The 24,414-nt window shown below is 35.7% G+C and overlaps 2 protein-coding genes across 8 annotated transcripts in view; both read left to right on the forward strand.

Moving 5' to 3' along the window:
• Window positions 1–696: 696 nt before the first annotated feature.
• slc38a11 (solute carrier family 38 member 11) lies at window positions 697–7,780 on the forward strand. Its single transcript, XM_052566250.1, has 12 exons — window positions 697–837; window positions 919–1,039; window positions 1,802–1,876; window positions 3,921–4,055; window positions 4,172–4,237; window positions 4,591–4,697; window positions 5,245–5,324; window positions 5,812–5,882; window positions 5,968–6,129; window positions 6,248–6,360; window positions 7,177–7,308; window positions 7,401–7,780. The coding sequence occupies exons 1-12, from the start codon at window positions 748–750 to the stop codon at window positions 7,689–7,691; spliced, it is 1,443 nt and encodes a 480-aa protein (XP_052422210.1). The 5' UTR covers window positions 697–747; the 3' UTR covers window positions 7,692–7,780.
• A 968-nt stretch (window positions 7,781–8,748) lies between these two features.
• The window catches only part of LOC127965224 (cordon-bleu protein-like 1), a 52,520-nt gene continuing 36,854 nt past the window's right edge, over window positions 8,749–24,414 (forward strand). Inside the window, exons 1-3 of one of the 7 annotated variants that reach the window (XM_052565912.1) lie at window positions 8,749–8,980; window positions 9,664–9,720; window positions 11,693–11,767. In XM_052565912.1, the coding sequence (XP_052421872.1) occupies window positions 9,680–9,720; window positions 11,693–11,767 (116 nt within the window). In that variant the 5' untranslated portion in view covers window positions 8,749–8,980; window positions 9,664–9,679. Of the gene's footprint in view, window positions 8,981–9,482; window positions 9,721–11,692; window positions 11,775–24,414 lie in introns of those variants that run through there. The other 6 variants (XM_052565914.1, XM_052565915.1, XM_052565916.1 and 3 more) reach the window with 6 other exon arrangements.

Consider the following 24,414-nt stretch of genomic DNA (forward strand, 5'->3'; position numbering starts at 1 on the left):
ATATGTAATTACCTATATTGTTCAATTTACCAGCCTAATTGAACTACAGTGTATTTAAACTCTTAAAAAACTAATAACCACCGAAAGCAATGCAAAAAAATAAAATAAAGCAAAATGCAAAATGGCAAAAAAAAAAGAAAAAAAGATAATGATATATTGATAATGATATAATATAACAAAATAACTCAATGCATATAACCGATGTATCTACTGTGTCTAAATTGTGCATTGTTATATGTTTTCTCACGCAGATTTTGGAGACTTTTTCAGATGTGACTAGATCGGGTCGTTGCTCAGCAGCACTTGACAGTCTGCTTCTGTGTCTGTCTGTGTAAACTACAGCACATATGGCATAGAGCTTTTTGCATCCCTGTCTGTGTCTTTATAGATCTATCTATCTATCTATCTATCTATCTATCTATCTATCTATCTATCTATCTATCTATCTATCTATCTATCTATCTATCTATCTATCTATCTATCTATCTATCTATCTATCTATCCCATGTTCATTTTCTGTAGTTGTATTTCAGTTCAGTTACTTTCTACTATTTCCCAATAAAGTGAGGCTGTTGAGCAAATGTTCATCTAGCTATAATACGGTTTAACAGGCTTTGTGTCAAACACAGATTAAGTTCTTCACGTAGAAAGCCTGCAGCCGATGCTGCAGTAAAGGGAGTATTTTTATTCTGTGGGTGGACCGAATGAATCAGATGGAGCACTTTTACTGCTGCTCGAGTCCATGACATGGGAAACATCCATCTAGTGCAACAGGGCATCTCGGAAGGGATGTTAGAGAACCACAGAACAGAAGAAAAAAGCGGTACAGTTCAAGAGGTGTGTTTTGATAATTGAGTAATCGATATATTGAGATATACTGAGCAGTCTTGTGATGTGAGTTTCTGTCTTGGACTGCAGATGGACAGTGACAGGGATTGTTTATTGTCTTCACATAAAGACATGGAGAAACGTGGAACTAGTTCAATATCCTCTGCTTCATTTAATTTCATCAATTCCATCATTGGATCTGGGATCATAGGTAATGTTTGGTTGCCGATGTTTCTAAAAAAAAAGTATCATTTTAAATTGAGTAAACACACAGGCAGTACCAGTCAAAAGTTTGGACACACTGAACAAAATATGTGCTCCTCTTAAACTTAAAACATGTTGAAAAATGCATGCTTAATGTTTTTTTTTTACAAAATGATTAGTATTATTTTAAATTGATTAGTTGAAGAGGATGTTGAGGGAAAAGCATCATCATGTGTACATTAACCTCCTTTAATACTGTAAGCGTTTCTCATAAAGTTAAGAGAATGTGTTATATAGTGTTATTTAAACTGTACACTTATATATATGCATGCCTGTACAAACTCTTGGCTGCCAGTGTATATATATATTTATTTTTTCTCGTCAAAAGCATGCTTGATGATGTTTTTTTCTTAATAGTCACATTTGTGCGTAGGTCAGTATGTGAGAAGTGGCTTAGATTCCACGCGGTGCAGGATCATATGACTGTAGAGCAGCCACAGTTAGTTCACATGCTTCAGCTGCAGGAAAAAAAGAAAAACATATTTTTCTGGTCCTATGATAAATCTTTGGGTCTAGAAAAGGTCAGCAATAAATATTTAATGTATGCATTCTTGTCAGTAGCTATTTTTGTGCTCTATCACCTGCCTGACCAGGAAAAAAAAGTTAGTCATCAGACCTTTTTCCTTTGGGGGAGACTGGGGGCAGTTGTCACATTTTTGATCTATTTCATGTTCTCCACATCTCTGATCTCTTGGTTTCAATCGTCAAGGTTTGCCGTATGCATTGAGTCAGGCCGGCCTCCCAATGGGTCTCCTGCTGCTTGTTCTGGTTGCCTTCATCACAGGTATGCACTGCAAATGTGCATGAGCCGTTCACTGCGTTTACATCAAAGTAATGTGTTAAAACACTTGCATGCATTGGTTACAAATGAAGCCAAGAATAAAGTTTAGGCAATCATTTGTATTAAAATGAAAATGCATAGAAAAATGTAGCCTATTCATATGGACAACTTCGTGATAGTTTTGTGGTGCTATGATAGTTTTATCTCTTTGTTAGTAAATCTCCATAATATTTCACCATAAATATATTCCGTAATGCTTTCCTCACCATGACAAACAGCAGCTCAGATATTACACCCAATGCATTTTTGTTTTACAGGTGCATCTCAATAAATTAGAATGTCGTGGAAAAGTTATTTTATTTCAGTAGTTCAACTTAGATTTTTATACTACTTAAATTCAGTGCACACAGACGGAAGTAGTTTAAGTCTTTGGTTCTTACAATTGTGATGATTTTGGCTGACATTAAACAAAAACCCACCAATCACTTTCTCAACAAATCAGTATACTTTAAAGACCAATAAAAAAAAAATATATATATAAAAAAACATTTTTAGTGAATTGTTGGCCTTCTGGAAAGTATGTTCATTAACTGTACATGTACTCAATACTCTGTAGGGGCTCCTTTTGCTTTAATTACTGACTCAATTCAGCGTGGCATGGAGGTGATCAGTTTGTGGCACTGCTGAGGTGGTATGAAGCCCAGGTTTCTTTCATAGTGGCCCTTCAGCTCATCTGCATTTTTTGGTCTCTTGTTTCTCATCTTCCTCTTGACAACAACCTTTAGATTCTCTCTGGGGTTCAGGTCTGGTGAGTTTGCTGGCCAGTCAAGCACACCAACACCACATTCATTTAACCAACAAATCCTGCTGGAAAATGAAAACAGCATCTTCAAAAAGCTGGTGAGCAGAAGGAAGCACGAAGTGCTCCAAGATTTCTTGGTAAACGAGTGCAGTGACTTCAAAAAACACAATGGACCAACACCAGAAGATGACATTGCACCCCAAATCATCACAGACTGTGGAAAGTTAACACTGGACATCAAGCAACTTGGGCTATGAGCTTCTCCACCCTTCCTGCAGACTCTAGGACATTGGTTTCCAAATGAAATACAAAACTTCCTCTCATCTGAAAAGAGGACTTTGGACCACTCTGAAACAGTCCAGTTTTTCTTCTCCTTAGCCCAGGTAAGACGCCTCAGGAGTGGCTTAACAAGAGGAATACAACAACTATATCCAAATTCCTTGACACGTTTGTGTGTGGTGTCTCTTGATGCCTTGACCCCAGCCTTAGTCCATTCCTTGTGAAGTTCTCTAAAAATCTTGAATTGATTTTGCTTGCCAATCCTCATAAGGCTGCGGTTTTCTCGGTTGGTTGTGCATCTTTTTCTTCCACAGTTTTTCCTTCCAATCAACTTTTTATTAACATGCTTGGATACAGCACTCTGTGAACAGCCAGCTTCTTTGGCAGTGAATGTTTGTGGTGAATGTTACTCTCCTTGTGAAGGGTGTCGATGATTGTCTTCTGGATAACTGTCTTCCCCATGATTGTGTAGCCTAGTGAACCAAACTGAGAGACCATTTTGAAGGCTCAGGAAACCTTTGCCGGTGTTTTGAGTTGATTAGCCGATTGAAATGTCACCATATTCAAATTTGTTGAGAAAGTGATTGGTGGGTTTTTGTTAAATGTGAGGTAAAATCATCACAATTAAAAGAACCAAACACTTAAACTACTTCAGTCTGTGTGCACTGAAATTATTTAATAGACAAGTTTCACAATTTGAGTTGAATTACTGAAATAAATTAACTTTTCCACGACATTCTAATTTTATTGAAATGATGACCAAAATGTCATTTTTGAGAGAACTACGCCTGTAACATGAGTATTACTGTTGTGCTTTTTTTTAAGCAATGCATGAAGTATTTTACACTGTCTATGAGCATAGTAAATAAACGTCTAAGAGCATTTTGATTTACTTTATATATGTAAATAAGTAAATACAAGTGTTTGTTTAAATGTGGACAAATGTAATGTTTTCAATTTGGGCAGATTACTCCATCATCCTGCTGGTCAGAGGAGGAAATCTGTCTGGGACTCACAGTTATCAGTCTCTGGTCCAAAGCACATTTGGCCAGATAGGATACTTGGTTGTGTCGGCTCTACAGTTTCTTTACCCATTCATTGGTAATCACAGACATCTACTATCCATCCTTACATTTTATTTAATAAATATTGTGAAGTGAAGTGAGATTTAAAGAATAGATCTTTTTTATTTTTTGCCTTTATTGTTTCCTATATAGCAATGATCAGCTACAACATCATCACAGGTGATACGCTGACCAAAGTGTTTATGAGAATTCAAGGAGGTGAGCTGGTTATTATTTCAAAGAGGTCATGGTATTTAATTTATATTTTTATTTAATTTTAATGTAATTTTTTTTTTTTTTTGTCCAGAGGTCTATTTGTACAGAAAAAAGAATTACAATAAAGTAATAATTCAGTTATCATTTTTGGCTAATTTTATGTTAATAAATGGATTTTAGAAAAAAAAAAAAATTCTGTGTGTAGGAAGTTTTGAGTTCCAAAAGTTACAGCATGTTATCATAGAAAAAATACATGACTTGTCCGAATGAAATTAATTCATTTTGGGTATGGATGCCATATTCTTACTGCTGATAAATCAGCATAAACCTGACATATGTGCTCTTTGTTTTTCCAGTTGGTCCCGGAAACATTCTTACAGAGAGACATTTCGTAATAATGATGTCCACTCTTCTGTTTACACTCCCGCTGTCTCTCTATAAAGATATTGCAAAGCTGGGAAAGGTTGAGTATATTAAGTTTCTTTGCTGTTTTTTTTTTATATATATATTTTATATTTGTAATGTAATAATTTGTGATCTGTGGCTTTAAATGAATATTTCACCCAGTAAATCTGTCATTTAGCTGTTATTTACTTGTCTGTTTTTTTTTCTGCAGACACTTTTTTCATACAACAGTGACCTTGTCTGATTATGCTGGGCTTTTAAAATAGACGAAAGAGGATAATAAATGTTTCATAAAAATAGCCCATATGACATGTGTGCTACATTCCAAGTTATCTGAAGCCAAGTCATTGTTGTGCTTCACAGAAAAATAACATCACATGGGTCTGGATGACATGATAAAAGAACACAAAAAAAAAACCATTATGCATGAATACTAAAGTAAACTTACGTTACTTTAGTCTAGTAAGTGTTCATCTTGATTGTTTACATGTATTTCAGCAAAGTTTTTATCCTGTTGAGAGGACTTAGAAATGTAACAATGAAATAAGAAACGGTTGGCTTTATAGGTTAAACCTGACAGTAATGAATCTGTCCCTCTGTTCCAGGTATCTTTATTGTCCATGCTTTTGACTCTTGCCATCCTCATCACAGTGGTTGTGAGAGCAGCGACACTAGGACCACAGATGTATTAAATCTCTCTCTTCGTCTGTGTGCATTCATTCACACCATCCACCATATGCTGATGTTTGCCGACCGCAGCTCAGGATAATGATTTACCATTTGAAACACTCATTTCTGAGAAATGATCTCACTGAGCTTAATTTTTTTTATGTGATTTTCCATCATATTTTTGGCCTTAGAATAACAAGCCATGTACATAGTGTCACAATGCAGTGAAACAATACACACAGTTTGTGATGTATGATGAAGCAAACCCCTAACCCTTGTTTAACCCAGATTGAATGATTGATTTTTCACCAAGCTGAAAAAAATCAGTACAATACAGTTAAAGTCTTAAATTTACCTTTATATAACTTACAGAAACCCTGTGAAAACACTCAAAACGCCCTGGCAGTGGTGTTTGCATGGTCATGCACAAACAACAAAAATAGTTATTTCTAAAACGAATAACTAGCTTTATGCATTAATCACATTTTTATGTCCACCCATAGACCTGCGTCAGAAGATGCATGGGTGTTTGCACGGTGGAATGCCATTCAGGCAGTTGCTGTCATGTCTTTCGGTGAGGTTTTACAATCAGCGATGAGCAACATATATGAATAAAAGTACCTTTTTCAATCCTAACTTTGACATTTCATATTTTTCAGCTTTTATCTGCCACCACAACAGCTTTATGATCTACGGGTCGCTGCGGGAGCCCACACTGAGCGGCTGGTCTCTTGTCACTCATGTATCTGTGGGTTCAGCTGTACTGGTCAGTGCTGTCTTTGCTGCTGCGGGTTATGTGACTTTTACTGGTTATACACAAGGTACATAACTGTAAATAATCTCACAATATCTGCACCTCTTACTTTGATAAATCTGTGTCATAAGGTACAAAAAGCTTGCAAAGTATTGCATGTTTTCCTCTTGTGTTTCTTGTCCAAGGTGATATATTCGAGAACTACTGCAGGAATGATAACTTAGCTACATTCGGTCGATTCTGCTATGGCATCAGTATAATCACCACGTTCCCTCTGGAGTGCTTTGTAACCCGTGAGGTAAGATAATGGAAGCTTTTACTGTATATACAGTATGGGTGATTCTTCAAATGGGGCACTTTTGACTACTTGAAAACTTGACAAATGTCCTGAAATGAAAATCTGATCATGGCCTTGATCAACCTTTAAGTGGACTTTCCATCATAAATATACTTATCTCTACAATACTTGTTGTGATGGGAATTGCAGCATTATTGGGGACAATGATTTTATTTGTACTTATATATATATATGTTTGGTATATTAATTGAATGCTTATGAGTTATTATGGTTGAAACTAACATAAAACCATTAAAAAAATCGTAACATTAAATTAACTGAATGTTAACTGGAATAAAATGTACAGTATATACACAAATGCAAACTATTTGTATTTCAGCTACTGTAGTTTCTTAGGCAACATTTCTCTTTTTCATTCAGTAAAAACCATCCAAAATAAAAAAAGTATAAAAAATGACAAAAACGCACAACAAAATTAAAATTACAATTAATCTAAAAACTATAATAAGGTTAAATTTAATAGCATCTCAGTGATACTAAAATAGCACATAATAATGTGAAATAGTACCCTGGTTTTAACACTTTTTATTATTTATTAAAAAGGAAAAAAAAATGAAAGGCATTTAATATCCTCCTTTAATTTGATGCAACAAATCTGTAGACTCCTGATTGAATTTTTCAGAGCTTTATCCTGTCTACCATATGCAATATGTTTTACATTTTAAAGTGTGACATAATAATAAAGCTTGTTGTTGTATTTAATTAGTTTTCTTTAAAGTTGGTTGTTTCTTGATGTTGTCTATGTTTTTGTTCCAGGTGATCTCTAATGTGTTTTTTAAAGGAGAGCTCAGTAACACCACGCATGTCATCATTACCCTTGTGATCGTCTCAGCGGCGACTGTCCTATCGCTCTCTTATGACTGTCTGGGTATTGTGCTGGAACTCAATGTGAGTTTACCTGTTGCTTCATCAACATCAATGAAGCAGCCGTCAATCATTCAGAGATGAGTGTAATTGTTGTGTTTCCATGTCTCTCTCAGGGGGTTTTGAGCGCCATACCCCTCATGTTCATCTTCCCGGCCGCCTGTTTCCTGAAGCTCTCGGACGGCCGCTGGTTTCGCGGTGAAAACCTCATCCCAAGCATTATCCTGGCGGCAGGTGTTTGTGTGATGATTATCGGTTTGATCATGATGGTGCTGTTCCCTCAGGACTGTTCACACGGAGCAGAGCTGTTTTACTGCTCCGTCTCCAACACCTCTGTTCCCAGCACCACTTCACCAAACAGCGGGCTGCAGTTTATTAACGCCACACAGAATATCAGCATTTTCTGACTGCCATTAACTTTGTCATTTTTATATGCCGTTTTCTAGTTATAAATTGTTTATGCAATTGGTGTATTAAAGAAATGACATAAAAACAAGCCTACAATTGTTTATTATTATTATTATTATTATTATCTACGTTCTTGTTTTATATACTCTCCAGTTTCCCGTTTCCAGTTTCAATTTGAAGACTGTAAAAGTATAAAAACATAAATATATATGCCATTTGAACCTATACAATAGCTTTATGTAAGGAACAGAGTCAAATTTAAGTTATTCAATGATGATCTTTAAATGAACATGATGTACGAGTTTGATTTTGGTCAAGATTTCAGTTTTGTACATTGCTTACAAAAAATAATACAAAAAAATTCCTTTGGAAAAGCTGCGCATCTATGAGTTATGGAGATGTTTACTGATATTAGTCACTATTAGCCTGTAGAGGTTAAGTTTTATTAAAACAATTTCTCATGTTAGGACACATTGCCTTGGGAACCTTTTATCATTTCTTTATCTTGTGCCAGATTCTGATCCATTATAAAAACAGATTTATTTTTTATTTGAACATTTGTCTAAATAAATTGCAATAACATAGAAAACCTTTGCATAATTTTTTCAATACTTATATATATATATATGGTGTGCTTGTTTACCATAACAAACCCTATGGAATATGAGTTGTGTGCGCCATTTTTATCAGTTATTTGGTAAAATATGAAAAAAAAGAAGAAAAAAATTACCTTTGGTGTGCTATTTGAGATGCATAAAACGTTACCTTTAAAATTAGTTTAAGAAATACTAAATTTAATCCAAACATTTAAAAACTTTACATGTTTTAAAACTTTCACCACACATTGTTGTCAGAGTTTATGTTCACCAGTTTCTGAAAAAGAAAAGTAAATCATCCCACGTTTGGTTCCCAAAAACATAACCAAATGGGAACCATAAGGGAGCGTTAGGGGAACGTTCTGTGTTTGCTGGGCTGTTGGTGAGTTAAATTAATTGGTCAAATAGATTAACCTAGTTAGTGTCTGGTTAATGTGGCGTGCTGTGGTAAATCCAAGATGAAAACACGAGACTTGACTCGCAAACAAAATGATTTGAGACTCATAAGCAATTTGAATTGAGACTTGACGTCGACAAAAAAAATGAGATACTTGTGAATAACACACATATTTAGACCTAAAGGGAATTATTTCAATCCAAATGGAGTTTGTAGTGTATTTTGGCGCAACTTTGCGCTAAATCTGAAGGAAGAAAAAACATTAGGCTACTTAAGACTTATGATCGACATGAAGGTGAGTAAATTACATAAATGCCTTCTTTTCCCTTCTCTTTTTTTTTCTTCTAGTGAAAACCATGTAGGCTACTCATCGCTTTTATCACTAGAGGTCGTTATATTGCCAGGAGTGGCCCGCCACGTCAAGACACTGAGTGAACTCTAAAATCCCCAATAACTGAGAGAATGTACTAAAATCATCATCATTTGGCATATCTGTCGGTATTCCCCTAATGCATCCCGATCCTATTTAGGTGAAATATGCAGCGTTTGATAAGTTTTCAATGGAAGTCTCCCCTCAAAACAAACCGAACTGCTCTCGCATAGAGATTTCCGCACATTCACTTCTTTGCTTTGTTGAGAGTTTTCTGTTTGGGGGCGACATGTAGGATAATTCGCATAACACCGGAGTGTGAACAGTCGTTGAATCCAGTGTGAGGATGGGAGGGCTGGCAGACACTGTATGTATTATCGTGTCATGACGTGAATATGTGGGGCTGCCGTCTCCTCTCGGTTGAATAGAAACAGAGGAGCGTCTGTTGACAGGGGCAGGACTCTGGAAAATATGGTGGGAGTTGCAGAATTTTAAAGGGGTAACGGGACAGAAGTGATGCAAGAAATTATAAGCAGTGGTTAAAGTCAATAGTGGCGCTGATGGAGTTGTTGTTGTTGTTGTTGTTGATGGTGATGCTGTTTGTTTAGCCGCATTGACAGACTGATGACAGCTGACAGCCGCGCGAAAGTTCAAGGGCGATCAAGGTAAGATCGAGGCTTCATGCTCATTCAAACCATTATTACTCATTTACTCGTGAAAAACAAAGGGATTTATGGATAAAACGTCACATTTTCTTCCTGGTGGTCATTGTCAAGTTTATTCGTGTGCGTCAAGTCAGGATTCGAACCTGAGACGATAAGTTGATTTGTTACGTACTGTAATCCCCCACCTCGATCATGTTAGACGTAAATTAATCTGCAATTTTGACTGAAGCAATATTTTACCACAAATGCAATCTTGTCATGATCTTGTAGACCTCTAGAAAACTTGATGTTGATTATTTTGACATTTGTGACCCCAAAACCAGTCATAAGGGTTAGTTTTTTCATGTTTTTTTTTTTTTTTTTACATTTTCTGAATAAATAAGCTTTTCATTGATTTATTGTTTGTTATTATATGACAATATTTGACTGAGATATAACTATTTCAAAATCTAGAACCTGAGGGTGCAATAAAATCAAAATATGTGAAGACAGCCTTTAATGTTGTCCAAATGAAGTTCTTAGCAATGCATATTAGGCTACTAATCAAACATGAAGTTTTGAGATATTTCTGGAACTACATTTACAAAATATCTTATGGAAAATGACCTTTACTTAATATCCTAAAGCTTTTTGGCATAAAAGGAAAAAGTAAAATTTTGACCCATACAATGTGTTTTTGGCTATTGCTACAAATATACCTCTGCCACTTATGACTGGTTTTGTTGTCAAGGGTCACATTTGACATTTTCAATGCTGTTTTGTTGTTTATAAAAATATATGTATATCGAATCGGGATTCGAATTTGAGTAGCCTTGAAAGCAAATCATTGCTAATTTATTAGAAAAATATATATTTATTAAATTAATGGTAGAGGTAACCTATTATGATGATTAAAATTATAGTTTACCTCAAAATGAATTTTTTTTGTGAAGCTATGTTATAGAGCTTCAGATGACTTTGATTTCTTGACAGCAGTCCAAAAAGCATTGTGTGCAATCAAGTGTCATTTCTATTCAAACTATAACCTTTTTTTTCTTAATGAAACGCAAAAGGATTTGGTAAATGTATGTAGAATTGGGATTTGAATTTGAGTTGCCATGAACGCAAGTCATACTGGCTAATTCATTAAAAATCACTCCTTTTTATTTTTTAGAAGACATAGTCTGTCGAATAAAGGAATAATAGTACACCTAAAAATGGTCAAGCTAGGGCTTAAGTGATGATTTTGACTTTTCCTTACTGTTGACAACATACAAAGTTTGTGTGTAATTGAGCACCATGCCTATTTCATCTTTAGCTACGTGTCAAATACAAAATGACGTGTCAAGGTTATCAAATTGTCGACGTTGTCATGTTCAATACGACAAATTCAGGGTGATCATTTGCTGTTAAGTTAATGTAAGTTTAATTCGCAAGTTTGAGTGGCCGGCTTGTAAAATAAAAACTATGTTAAATCGGGATTCGAACTCTGGTAACATAGTAGCATGTTTGAACAAAACCATATCACTTGAATTAGTAAGTTGCTGTCATTGATCTTGAGTTATATTTCATCTAATGCACCAGTTGAGCTAAGGGATGCATGCTCCAAAAATAAATAACTAAGTAAAACATCCTCCTATTTGTAGTGACTAAATAAAGTGTAGACTGCCAGTAAAGATGGGAATGGGAAAATGCTGAAAGATCCTAAACTGGTTTGCTGGTCTTACCTGGTTTAAGCTGGACCAGATGAAAAGTGGCCAATGCCCTTCTAAAATCAACCCACAGACCAGCATCCCAGCTTAGACTGGTTCAAAACCAAGAAATTTGTTTTTTCAACAAGCCAGCCATGCCTATTATTGACAATGTGGCATGCATGATGGGAAGGGATGCACCACCATCTGCAGAACTGACTCGTCTAGTTTAACCTCTCCATCTGTCAGCACTTCCTTAAGGCTGTGCCATGAGGTAATAGTGTTTGCTTTCTGTCCTGCAGTGCCAGGGATTTCAGAGCCGTGCAGGCCGCTGCAGGGATGGATGGCGATGCTCATTGCCGACCGCCTGACCGAAGGTACACCGTAAGCACTGAAAGACTTGCATATTGGCTTTGGGTATTTTGGGTTAATTCCATGGTTTACTTCATTATTGAACTCAAACTTTAAAAAAACATGGATTTATCGATGTAATGTTTTAAGAGTGGCAATTTCGTGGGAGTTTCTAATATGTACTGACAGGTGTGCTGTTATTTTCCCATCGACATGAACGATGTCACTTCCTGGAGGATGATGTCATTGAGGAACTGGCTTTTGTTAATAAAGGGATTTTGCAGAAGGCTGACAGATTGAAAGTGAGGACATGGGAAGAACTATGAATTTTTATTTTATTTTTTGGGTAGAAGTTTCCCAGTTATACAGTAGGTGTAAATATTTGAGTTTGATAGTAAAGTAAATGTTATGCATGTGTGTTGATTTAAAGATTGTGGAATGAAAAGTCAGCTAATATTTGTAAAAAAAAATTCCTGAAAGTTTTTCCAGTTTTCTTTAAACCTGCAAAGCAGTTGATTGCACATTCCAGCTCCATGGGAAGAAAAACTAAGGGATGCATAGTGTGAGATCTGGAATAAATGATTTTAAATAACTGAAAATAAATGTTTGGATGTAATGCATTGTGCAGGATTAACATTTGTGTGATCTGTTGCTGCAGGCTGGGCTGTTTATGAGTGAAGATTTAGATGTTGTGTGTCTAAATGTGTCTCTGGTTGTGTGTTTGTTTACAAGACAGTCTGACTGTAATTAAAGTCTCTGATGTCGTAGGCATTGCCTCGACCTTTGACATCGATGCATTTCCTGCCTGAGAAACGCTCTTGGACACATGTGGAGGTCATGGGAAATGAACTTTAGGGAGGGGGGGACTCTTGCAAAAATTCTTCTGCTTAATTTCTTTGCTGGGGAAATGAGGATGTTATTGCATTGTGTTTGTAACTTTACTAGACAAGAGTCATCCAGCGAGGAACAGGGTCCATGGTTTTAATTTCCCTCTTAGATCTGATTGGAGATAACAGAAAAATGATGATGTGATGCTCGTTAATTTGACTTCTAGGAGGCAATTGTACTTAACTGGTGTAATAATCCATGGCTGTGGGGCAGGACTCAGAATCAGAAGACTAGGAAATTTAAAATATACAAACCAGATGCAGAACCTGGTCTTTGAAAACCACATGAGGCCGATTAGCCGTCTATATCACGAGCGAGGAAATCTGGATGTTGAATCCTCCGTATGCATTAGCGTCAAATATGATCTTTATTAACACACTTTGGACTTTAAGACTTTGGAAATTTGTGCTCAATGGGTTCAGGTTTAGCTAGCAGAGGGTGATGTCAGCTGAGAACGTTCCATTGGCTGGAAGCGTTTTCTATGAAATCTGAGAGATTATTTTCCAGCACGTTCTCATAACTCTCTTTTTGTGCATTATTCTCTCTCTCTCTCACACACACACACACACACACACACATTACGTCTCCCACGCTGGCTATGAGCACATCGCTGTGTTATTGGGATTTTAATTAGAGGCGAGTCTGATATTTTGAAGGCTTTTTATGAGAGCCTTTTGAGCCTCATGCAAATGCTCTGATTTTCCACCCAGAAATATTTGATTAGTGTTGCCCATGGGCTTTACGAAGAGAAGGTTTTGTTGTGTTAAACAGCATGTTTCTTAATCGCACAGAAGTTATTGTGTAATTCGGGAGCAGGAATTTGGTTTCTCTGGTGTTGTGGGGCATCAGGCCATCAACCATCTCTCTGCACGTTTGTGGTGCAACTGTTTGTAAATTTGTATCCTTTCACCAAGTTGCACAGCTCATTTTTGGTTTGGTTATTTGGTCCATCCACAAGTTGGGTTTCAGCCTCATGCCCTGCAGGTCTCTGTCTCTTTGTATTATTTGAGTCTGTGCAGAAGGTCTGGGTAAAAATATGGATTTATTTTTCTCTCTAATGAGCAATTAAAAAAAAGACAAGTTACCAATTTGAATTGATGCGAGTCGTGTTTTTACTTGAAACCTTGGCACTGCACACTGAATATTGTTGGTTCTATGACTAATTGCTTATGATGTTCCCAACTTAAAATAAAAATGAAGCCTCTAAATCAAATGTAATTAAACACTAAGCAGTCAGTGATATAATTTCTGTAACCAAAATAGACATTATAGACCCCATATACCTAAAAAGGAAATCAGAGTTGAATCGAATTTGAATTGAAATTGAATCATGTATGAAGTCAATTGAATCAAGAATCCATCCCATCCAACCAAATCTCAGCAAATGCATATCCAGGATTTCTGCATGGCTTAAAAGGTCTTAGAAAGTCTTCTTCTACAACTGTAGGCCTAAAATCTTTAAATCAGAATTAATTTACTTGAAACAGTTTAATTGTTAGATAAATTCTGTGATTGTATGCTTAAAACAGGAACAAATATCTGTCAGTGGCATTTTTGAAACTTGTTTTCCCTTTTAATTAGGTTGATTTCTCTCATTGGCAGATATTTGATATTATTTAAATCAGAAATTCATTTCATTTTGATACATTTCCCATAAAACAATTCCCATATTATTAATAACTCCGTAAACACTTACATTATGTGTGTTTTGCATCTTGATAATTTTTTTTTATGTAATGCAGTTTTAGATATTTGCACTGAAAAACAAGACAAAAGTACTTGGAAGCATCACTACTTTTGTGAAGATTTATTTTGGCGGCACTATTAAATTAATTTTTGTATTTGTTTTTTTGTACAGTTTATTAAAAATAATTGAAATTAAATATGCCTAATCGTTTGAGGTTAGAGAGTTGTTGCTTTAATTTATTCCTTTCTTTTTCTTTAATTGGTCTTAAAAAGGTGATGCAGACTTTCAGGATCCCTGATTTCATTCACTTAATACATCCACATCCTTTCGCATGTAGCTGCCAATGCATATGTTGCACGCTCACCTCCATACAAAACATTTGACAATCGGTTTTGCAGATTTCCCTCCAAGAAAGTGCAGAAAATGTGAGCCTGTTAATAACGTGCAGTAACTGCTGATGTGCCCACATCTAAGGGTGAGTTCATATTCTGGAAACTCAAAAGAAGAGACTGACAAATGAGGGGAATTTAAGCTTGATCTCTGCAAATAGGAAAGCAAGATGTGGAACTCCGCAGGTGTTGGCAGGACTCCTGTAGCTGCTGCAGTTTGGCTTCTCTCACTCTTGACATCTGTTCTAGGAATTCCAAATTGGAAGGATGGCTTCGGCGATGTGAATAACTGTCGGAATGTTTACTCGCTTATGATGTCATCTTGTGTGATCTTAGGTCGTTTTCAAATGATTAACACACACACACACTTCTACCTCAGTGCAGCAAAGACGTGGCCTTGACTGACGACGAAGTGTCACCTCAGGGACGGGGTATTGAAGCACTTAAGTGTTTTTGCAAATGTTTCCATACTTTCTCACACTATCATTCTCTCTAAATACCCTCGCATACTAATACCCGCACACACACACACACACACACAGAAACCGCTTGCACAGCTGTTCTATCCAATCCAGTGTTGAAAGCCACAGTATGTGTGTATGTATGAAGAAAAAAAACCTTCTGGAAACCACCTAACAACACCTATACCAACAGAACACTAGAATATAAAAGTCTCTCAGGTGACACTTTCTCATTAAGGCCTTGCTTATCTTAACAAGCCAGAACACCCTAGCAACCACCAATGATGGTGGGTAGTAACTGAATACATGTCGTTTGGATTATGGAAGCAGATTCCAAAAAAATTAAGTACTTGTAATTAGATTATATTACATTTTTAAAATACTCATAAAAAGTGTTTTCTCAATACTTTAGTATAGCATTTACTACTGATGAATACATTTTTATTAGAATGATCAGATTTTAAGTTTATAGCTCATTAATTTGTAATAGATGTGCATGTTCACGGTTCTCTGCCATTGGTTTATGGTCAAATGACCTGCAGTTAGTTTGTATGTGTTTTTTTTTAGGTTTCATTAAACTCCGGAACCCCCTGGAGTTTCTTCATGAACACCAGGTTTAGGAAACCTTAAAGGCATAGTTTACCCACAAATTGTATTTCTGTCATTAATTACTCACCCTACAGGCCATTTCACCCCAAACTCGTAAAACCTTTGTTCATCTTCAGAACACAGATTATGATATTTTTAAGGAAATCAGAGAGCTCTCTGACCCTGCATAGACGGCAACCCTACTGTCACATTCAAGGCCCAGAAACGTAGCAAGGATATCGTTAAAATAATCCATGTGACACCATGTGATTCAACATTAATTTTATGAAGATACGAGAATACTTTTTGTATGCAAAGAAAACAAAAACTTCGTTGGCAGTCTTCGATTTGCGTTCACAAGGCTGGGCAAAATATTGTAAGCCCTCCTCTCTGTCAAAATCTTCATGACATGTTTACGAAAACTGTTTTATGTACAGCATGCATCTTCCTCTGCTTGTAAACCAGGCACAGCACATTCAGGTTCAAAGTCAGAGCACCGACTCCTGCGTCACCAACACCACACGCTCGCGTCTTGATACTCTTACGCGTAAAAGACTGACACGGAAGAGAAGAACTTTGTTTTCTTTGTGCACCAAGTATTCTCATAGCTTCGTAAATTAAGGTTGAACCACTGATGTCACATGGACTATTTTAACATTGTCCTCCTTACTACGTTTCAGGGCCTTGAAAGTGACCGTGTCGTTGCTGTCTGTGCAGGGTCAGAAAGCTCTCGGATTTCATCAAACATATCTTAATTTGTTTTCTTACTGGTGTAGGAATGTCAAGAGGGTGAGTAATTAATGAGAGAATTTTCTTTTTGGGGTGAACTAACCCTTTAACAATGTAATGTTTACAGCTGCAGTAGGTAACTTTTGTAAAAATATATTTTTTACATATTTGTTAAACCTGTCATGATGTCCTGACAGTAGAATATGAGACAGATAATCTGTGAAAAAATCAATCTCCTCTGGCTCCTCCCAGTGTCCTATTGCCATTTGCAGAAATACATCACTCCCGGTGAGAAACAACCAATCAGAGCTGCGGTCCGTAACTTTGTTTGTGTTCAAAATGTAGAAAAATGTATATAATGAGCGAGTACACCATGAATCCATTTTCCAAGCCGTGTTTTTAGCTTGTCCTGAATCACTAGGGTGCACCTATAATAAGCGTTTATATTCAGACTATTTTAGATTGCTTAGGGGTACCGCGGCGGAGTAACCCAGTACCTTTGTGATTCTTCATAGACATAAACAGAGAGAAGTAGTTCCGGCTACGATGTTCTTCCGCAAGACGCAAGCAGTTCTGTTTATTAACCGCTAGAGCCTCAAAAGTTACCGACTGCAGCTTTAATGCAATTTGTTGTTAATAACAGCAATTTGAATATATTTTATTTCTGTTTGTATTGAAGATTATCCTATTTAAATCAATGTGTAATCTATAAAAGGATTCTGATTATATTACCTAAAATGTGAAAAATGGAATCAGTGACTGATTACAATTTGTAAGAAATCTACCCAGCACTGGCAACTATTCAGAACACGCTAGAAACTGCCTAACAACTACTCAGAGCACCAAAACGCTCTACAAACCACTGAGTGCTTGCTAAAACTTGGCAAAACCCATGGAAGGTTGCGTCTAGTGAGTGTTGGACATTTGTCTTGGATTGTCTTTTTTTTTTTTTTCGTTGCCTGGATTAATACAGGAGATGGTTTAACTTTGAAGTTGTTCCTGTCTAGTGATTGCTTTGCAGGTAATGAAGGGTGACAGGATGGGTGTTTTCTCAATAGAATCAACAGAATGATTAATAACTCCATATTCAAAATGTACAGTTTAGAGGTTTAGGGTGGTTTTATGAGACAACTCCCAGCTGAGACGCTTCTAGAACAATGGTTAGTCGGGAAAATGTAGACATCAACAGCCTGAAGCAATTTGAAGCTAATAATGGCTCTTTACATTTCAAATCACACTAGAAAAATGACTACAAGCCGAGGGATGGTTGTCCTTTTATAAATCTGATAATGAAAGTTTGGTCATCACTTACTCATCTTCATTTTGCTAATGTAAGACACATTGCATTCATTGTGCTTTAATGTTCGAAGCATGCATTTGAGAATAGAGAGAAAATGCTATTTTTATTTTGGTTGTGATGTTGATGTTAACTATTAGATGATAACACATTCTTGAGCAAGCTATTTATTTAAGGACAGGATACGTGACTTGTAGCATTGCATGATTGATAATGGCCAGACTGTTGCGTAATTAAATTCTTGCTTTATTTGCTCACTCCAGTAGTAGGGTATCTTTTCAGTGAGATGCTCTTGTGGTGACAAGCCCAGCAGAGTGAACACAATTGCTCTGTTCTAAAACCTAGTGAGCTGTCTTGGTGCCTACATAGGCAGCACCCTAACTAAAATGCAACCTTCAGTTTTATGATTTGGAACACTCTGTATAGGCAGCCTAAATGTGTTGCATATAAATATATTACTATCGCAAATTTGGGGTTCAATAAGATATTATTTATTTATTTATTTTTGGAGAGTAAATAATTTTTATTCAGCAAGAATGCATTAAAGTGATCAAACTTGGCAGCAAATAATATTCAAATATTCCTAAAACAATTATTCACTGTTTCCACCAAAAAAAAAAAAAAAAAAATTTCAACACTTAATAATAATACTACTAATAAAAATTATTCTTGAATAGCAAATCAGCATAATTAATAGAATGGTTTCAAAAGGACTGGAGTAATAATGTGTAAGATTCAGCTTTGCATCGGAGGAATAAATTGGATTAAAAAAAAATTAAAATAGAAAACAATTAGTTTAAATTGTAATATTATTCCACAAATATTACTGTTTTTACTTTAAATGTAGCCTTGGTGACTTTCAAAAAATGACCCCAAACTTTTGAACAGAGATATATATATATATATATATATATATATATATATATACACGCAAATATTGGAAATTTAAAATAGTCAATCTTCAGTTCAAAAATGTTTTTTAATTGCAATGTTTTATGTTAAATTATATTGTCAGTCGGTATTCTAGCCTTGCCTTTTGAGAAGGATGCATGCAGTGCTGCTGTTTGGCTCGATTGAGGTACTGTATGCTAGAATGCCTGCAGTATGTTTGGTGCATGATGTCTTAAAATGCTGCCTGCGTAGATGGCTCACTATGATCTGGAACAGAGCCAGTGTCTGTAGATGCCATAGATCTTCTAAACATACCATGTGTCTCGACTCCTCCACATTCCACACATACACACACACACACTCTCACTCTCTCTCTCTCTCTCTCTCTCTCACTCAACAGCTGTATTTAAAAACACGCTGGTCTCCTCAACACTTCCACACAGACTCAATGCAGCGTTTCTCTCTGTGGAACATGAGAACTGATTTCGCACTGCCTTTCCTGTCTGAGGAATACAAGGGCTTTATTTCTCTGTGTTGTGTTTCTCAGAGCACTGAAAGAGCATGTGGCAGCACTCCAGAGAACACAGGAGAATGGAGGCTCTTTGTTTTGCTGTCAGGCCTGCAAGCAGTGACCGTAAACGGTTCTCAATGCGGCAGAAAGGAATATGCTCCAGATTAATTAGTTTGGTGCGTGTCGTGTAAAAACAGCATTGCCGTGTTTTGCTAATCTACCTCGGTCAGATATGCTGTCCTGTTGAACGTTGCATTCCAGAAGAGAATGCACATTGAGTTCCTCAAGTGTGACACATGTGTTGGTGCAACTGTAAGCTGAATGAGTTTGTTAGTATGTGCTTACTTGCAGTTACAGAGGTGGCTCTGGACACTTGAGGACAGACATTGGCATGAAGTAGATCTGGACTCTTGGGGTTTGTATGATATTAGGGGTATTAAACATTCTTGAATGTGTCTGCATTTTCTGACGGTGTTTCCTGCGCTCATTTTTAGCTGAATCATTAATGTTGTTTATAAACAGATTAGTCTTATGAACCGGCTCTTTTTAATGACCTGGCGTAAAAACTCAGAGCAGAACTCTGTCTAGGCTTTTGAGATTGTGTCCTCACATCATTAAAACACGCTGAACCTGCTGTGGGAACTGAAAGAGCTCAGTTTTCTAGAAAAAAATAAAATAAAATGCTCAATTGCAGACTTTTGCTACATAACAAACCCTAAAGTTTGAGTAATTAATGCAGCACTGTTCATGCTACTGTCACAGATGACGTCAAATCCTGTGACTTGTTGGACAGATGAGTGTTTTACTTCTGTAAGCAAGTAAGTTTTTATTTTGTGCATGATACAACCCTAGTAACACCCCAGCAACCCCTTGGCAACTGCATTGTATCACGGCGGTGAGTTTTGGACTAACAACACTTGCACAGTCTTCAGAAAATGTGTTTAAACCTGCTCACACACTGCACATGATTTTCTGTTTAATATGATAAGACATATTGTTTTTCAGCACATAAAAATATGAAAAAGTAGACTGTTTCCCCTCATAGTAATTTTTCAGTGTAACATGAGAGGTATAAATGTCCATCTGCCGCATTACTTAGAGATCAGAGTCTTTGAGAGACTGGATTTCAGTCCAGCTAATGGCTTCTATCAAGTGTGTTCATCTTGTTTTTTTTTAATCTCTGAGTTTTATTCTCCGTGTCAGGTACTCGTATCAGATCTCATTAGATGATTGATTTCTACACATTGATTTATATTTTTTGTACAATCTTCCTTTACATTTCATTGGATAGTAGTGGGATGTCTTCATCAGAATGAAATGTATAGTCATAATGCATAGTTTCCATGCAGCTTTATAATGCCGAAGTAGAGAGCTCATGAAATCAAAACTGTGGCTTTTAATCCTTGTCTTTAAAAAAAAAAGTACTTTCATGAAAATTATGATTAGAATATTTGTTCAGTTCCGTTATTATTTTTTATATAAATGTTTTTACTAAACATTATAAAAATTGTATGTATTTTATATATATATATATATATATATATATATATATATATATATACACACACACAGTGGGGATCGAAAGTTTGGGCATGTGAAAATATGAGTAATTTTCATAAAATAAGAGAGATCATACTAAATGCATGTTATTTTTTGTTTAGTACTGTCCTGAGTAAGATATTGTACATAAAATATTTTAACAGATACACCTTATCACACTGAGGACATTTGAGGGACTCAAACACAACTATTTAAAAAGATTCAAACATTCACTGATGCTCCAGGAGGAAACAAGATGCATTAAGAGCTGGGGGTGAAAACTTTTGAACACAATGAAGATGGCCAAATTGGTCTTATTTTGTTGAAATATAATTTTTTTTTCCATTTAGTTCTGCCCTTCGTAAGCAACAGAAGATACTTGTATGTTTCCCGGTACACAAATTAAGTACAATTTACCTTCAAAATCTTCAAATTCTGAAAGTTTTCACCCCCAGCTCTTAATGCATCTTGTTTCCTTCTGGAGCATCAGTGAATGTTTGAATCTTTTTAAATAGTTGTGTTAGAGTCCCTCAAATGTCCTCAGTGTGATAAGGTGTATCTCAAAATCATAAAGTCACTGCTGGAAAGGGTTCAAATATGCAAAGATACTGGAAAACTGAAGAATCTGCAGGACCTTAAAGATTTTTCTGAAGAACGCTGCTCAGTTTAACTGTTCAGAACAAACAAGGCACTCATGCACAACCATCACAAAACAGAAAGACAGTCGAGGATCATCAGGTAACAGAACACAGTACTAAGAACCAAAGGTTCCCAAACTTTTGAGTAGGGTTATTTTAATAATTTCAGCATTTTTTTGTCTTGTGGAATAAATGTTAATATCTTTTATGCACAATATCTTACTCAGGACAGTACTAAATAAAATATAACATGCATTTAGTATGATCTCTCTTATTTTTTGAAAATTACTCTTATTTTCACAGATTCTGCAAGGGGTGCCCAAACTTTCAATCCCCACTGTATATATATATTTGTTTTTTATTCTTTTATTTAGTTTTAATATCATTCTATAAATGCACTTTATTTTATACTTTCATATCCCAGACATTGTTCCATAATTCATGTAATGCTGAATTAAAAAATAAAAATTTAAAAAATATATTTTTTTAACAGTAAAAAATATTTTTTTTTTTACTGTTAGTTGCATTATTATTTGAATTATTTATTTATTTTTCTAATTATTTTTAGTTTTATCATCCCTTTGTTATTTTTATCTTTGATGCCATAAATGAACTGTTTTTTGTATCTATATCAAATATTGTGTAATACTACATATTAACATTTATGCAATATTATTATTTGCTAAGTTGCATTATTATTTGCATTACAATTATTTAAAACATTTTTTTTACTTTATAGATATTTTACCTTTCTATTTATTTGTATTATTATTTTTAGTTTGTTTTATTAACATACTGTATTTTATATGTACCCATGCCAAATATTGTTCCATAATTTGTGTGATCTATATTAATGCTAAATTTACATACTATTAATGATGATTTGCTTAGCTGCAGTATTACTTGCATTACATATAAAAGTAATATATTTATAATATTAAAGTAAATTTATATGTATTTTCTTTGTACAGATCCAGACTTTCTATTTTTACTAGGAGCACAAGCAGAAAATTTAGGGGCACACCTTGAATCAGCTTGGAATGCAATCATTCACATATTTTCTCAATTTTAACAGTATTAATGACAAGTTTTGATGATAAATAGAAATTACAATGTGCAATATTCTTTTAATGTCAGAGGGATGACAAATATATGATATGATAACATTGCTATTGTTTTGCATTGATAAGTGCAGTTACTAATAATATTACATGTTCATTTCTTGTTTATGTTATGTTTATACACATTTGACAGTAAAGCACTAAGCTTGAGTCGGGAAGCTTACAGAATACATTTTAGAAGCAACATTAACATGTGCAAAATCTATTTTTTTTTTATGTAGTAAATTGTATCTTAATAAATGTACCATTATCCTTCTATAGTCTTTTTATGAAAATGACCAACAACTTAAGTGATAATTTCAAAATATCAATGAAAAAAGTATAAATTAATGACTAATAAGCCTTTAAGTGCTCCTCTGCTGCCATCTACAGGTTATAATGGTGATTTGATGTATTTTTTTAATTTGTAAACATGTTCACCACAGTATATTTTGGTCATCCCATTGAAAATAACATTCAAATTTAGGAGCTTTAAAGTTCTGGAAACAGTTGTGTCAAATGCTTGTCAGTCATAGAATACTGCTTAAATTTCTCTCTACAAACCTGAAATGAATAATGTCAAACATTTGACTCTGCCACCGCACAATGGTTTTACTGTTACATTAATATTTTGCATTTATTTTTTTCATCCTTGATTTCTTACTTATGCCAAATAATGTTCCAAAATTTGTGTAATACTAGTCACAAAGCACCAAGCGATAACACGGAAAGAACAAGCGGCAAACCCAAGCGGCGATGAAGATCAGTGTTGTGAAGTCTAAGATCTGGCCGCCCGGTGACTTTTGGACGCTACTGTGCATGTGATTTGGCTCCGAGGGAAAACACTGGCTGCTGTATCTCTGGCAAGTGTGTCTCTGCAGACAATGTCTCTTTGTCTCAGAAGAAAGGATTCAGTGTAATAGTTTTAATTATGACTCCAGGGGAAATACTTCCCTCTTTTCACTTTTATGTAAATGTTGGCTCTTCTGTTAATACGGGGCTCTTCCAACCTTTTTAATACCCGGTATATTCCTGCATATCTCAGCAGACCACGAGGTTAGTGGATTTGAATTTCACGGTCCTCTAAGAAAGCCCAGCATTTAATTCCAGTCTGCTTATCTCGCTAATGGTACAAAATATTCCTGCGAGCCTGTGATCGGAAGCATTTCCCCTCTGTGTTGCTTATCTAAATGCTTGGCAGATGTTTTGACCGGTCTCTGTAGAGATGATGTTTGGTCGGCCTTGACTGTTCTGTATCTGGGTTCTGTGCTGGGAATGTCGAGGTCGGGACATGTGTGAACCCGGGGAGAAGTGTGGGTGAAATGGTAGAGTGAGAGTTCATCAGGCAGTACATTGACCCTCTGTGTGACCTGTAGAGGATGGGGTCGCATATGGGATCACCCATTGAGTCCTGAATCCCAACTTGAACATTATGTCTCCATTGTAGCACATCACCCCTTCGCGCTCGTCGTGGGAGAGCTGCTTCAGTGCGGAGCGTAAATGTGGTGCACTTCCGTTAAACACCATTTCCTTTCTGTCCGTGTTTCATTGGCTTCCTGGTGAGATGTAGGGTTGTTTTCCACATACCATTGTTGAGCTGCTTGTATGAGGTGGGATAGTTTATTACACATCCATTATGGCAATGGTGTGTTTAAAATGTTCCTAAAATCAATTGGCTCTCAATTGCTTTTGCTTCAGGACTTTTACATTGGACATCAAGTGGGCACCAAAGAAAATGGAAAGCGTTTTCACCCATTTAATGTTTATTTTATTTTAAAGAACAAATCCGTTTTCAACAGTAAGTTTTGTTTTGTTGTGGGTTATGTTGAAACACCTCATTTCATTTTGCCATTACATTTTTTATTTTACAATTTTTATTCATATTTTTTTATTTACTTTTTTTTATTAGTTCTTTTACTTGTTAACTAAACGTGATTATTAAATATTTGCATTAT

This window comes from Carassius gibelio, chromosome B9 (genome assembly GCF_023724105.1).
Source record: "Carassius gibelio isolate Cgi1373 ecotype wild population from Czech Republic chromosome B9, carGib1.2-hapl.c, whole genome shotgun sequence".
In the NCBI taxonomy this organism is placed as follows: Eukaryota; Metazoa; Chordata; class Actinopteri; order Cypriniformes; family Cyprinidae; genus Carassius; species Carassius gibelio.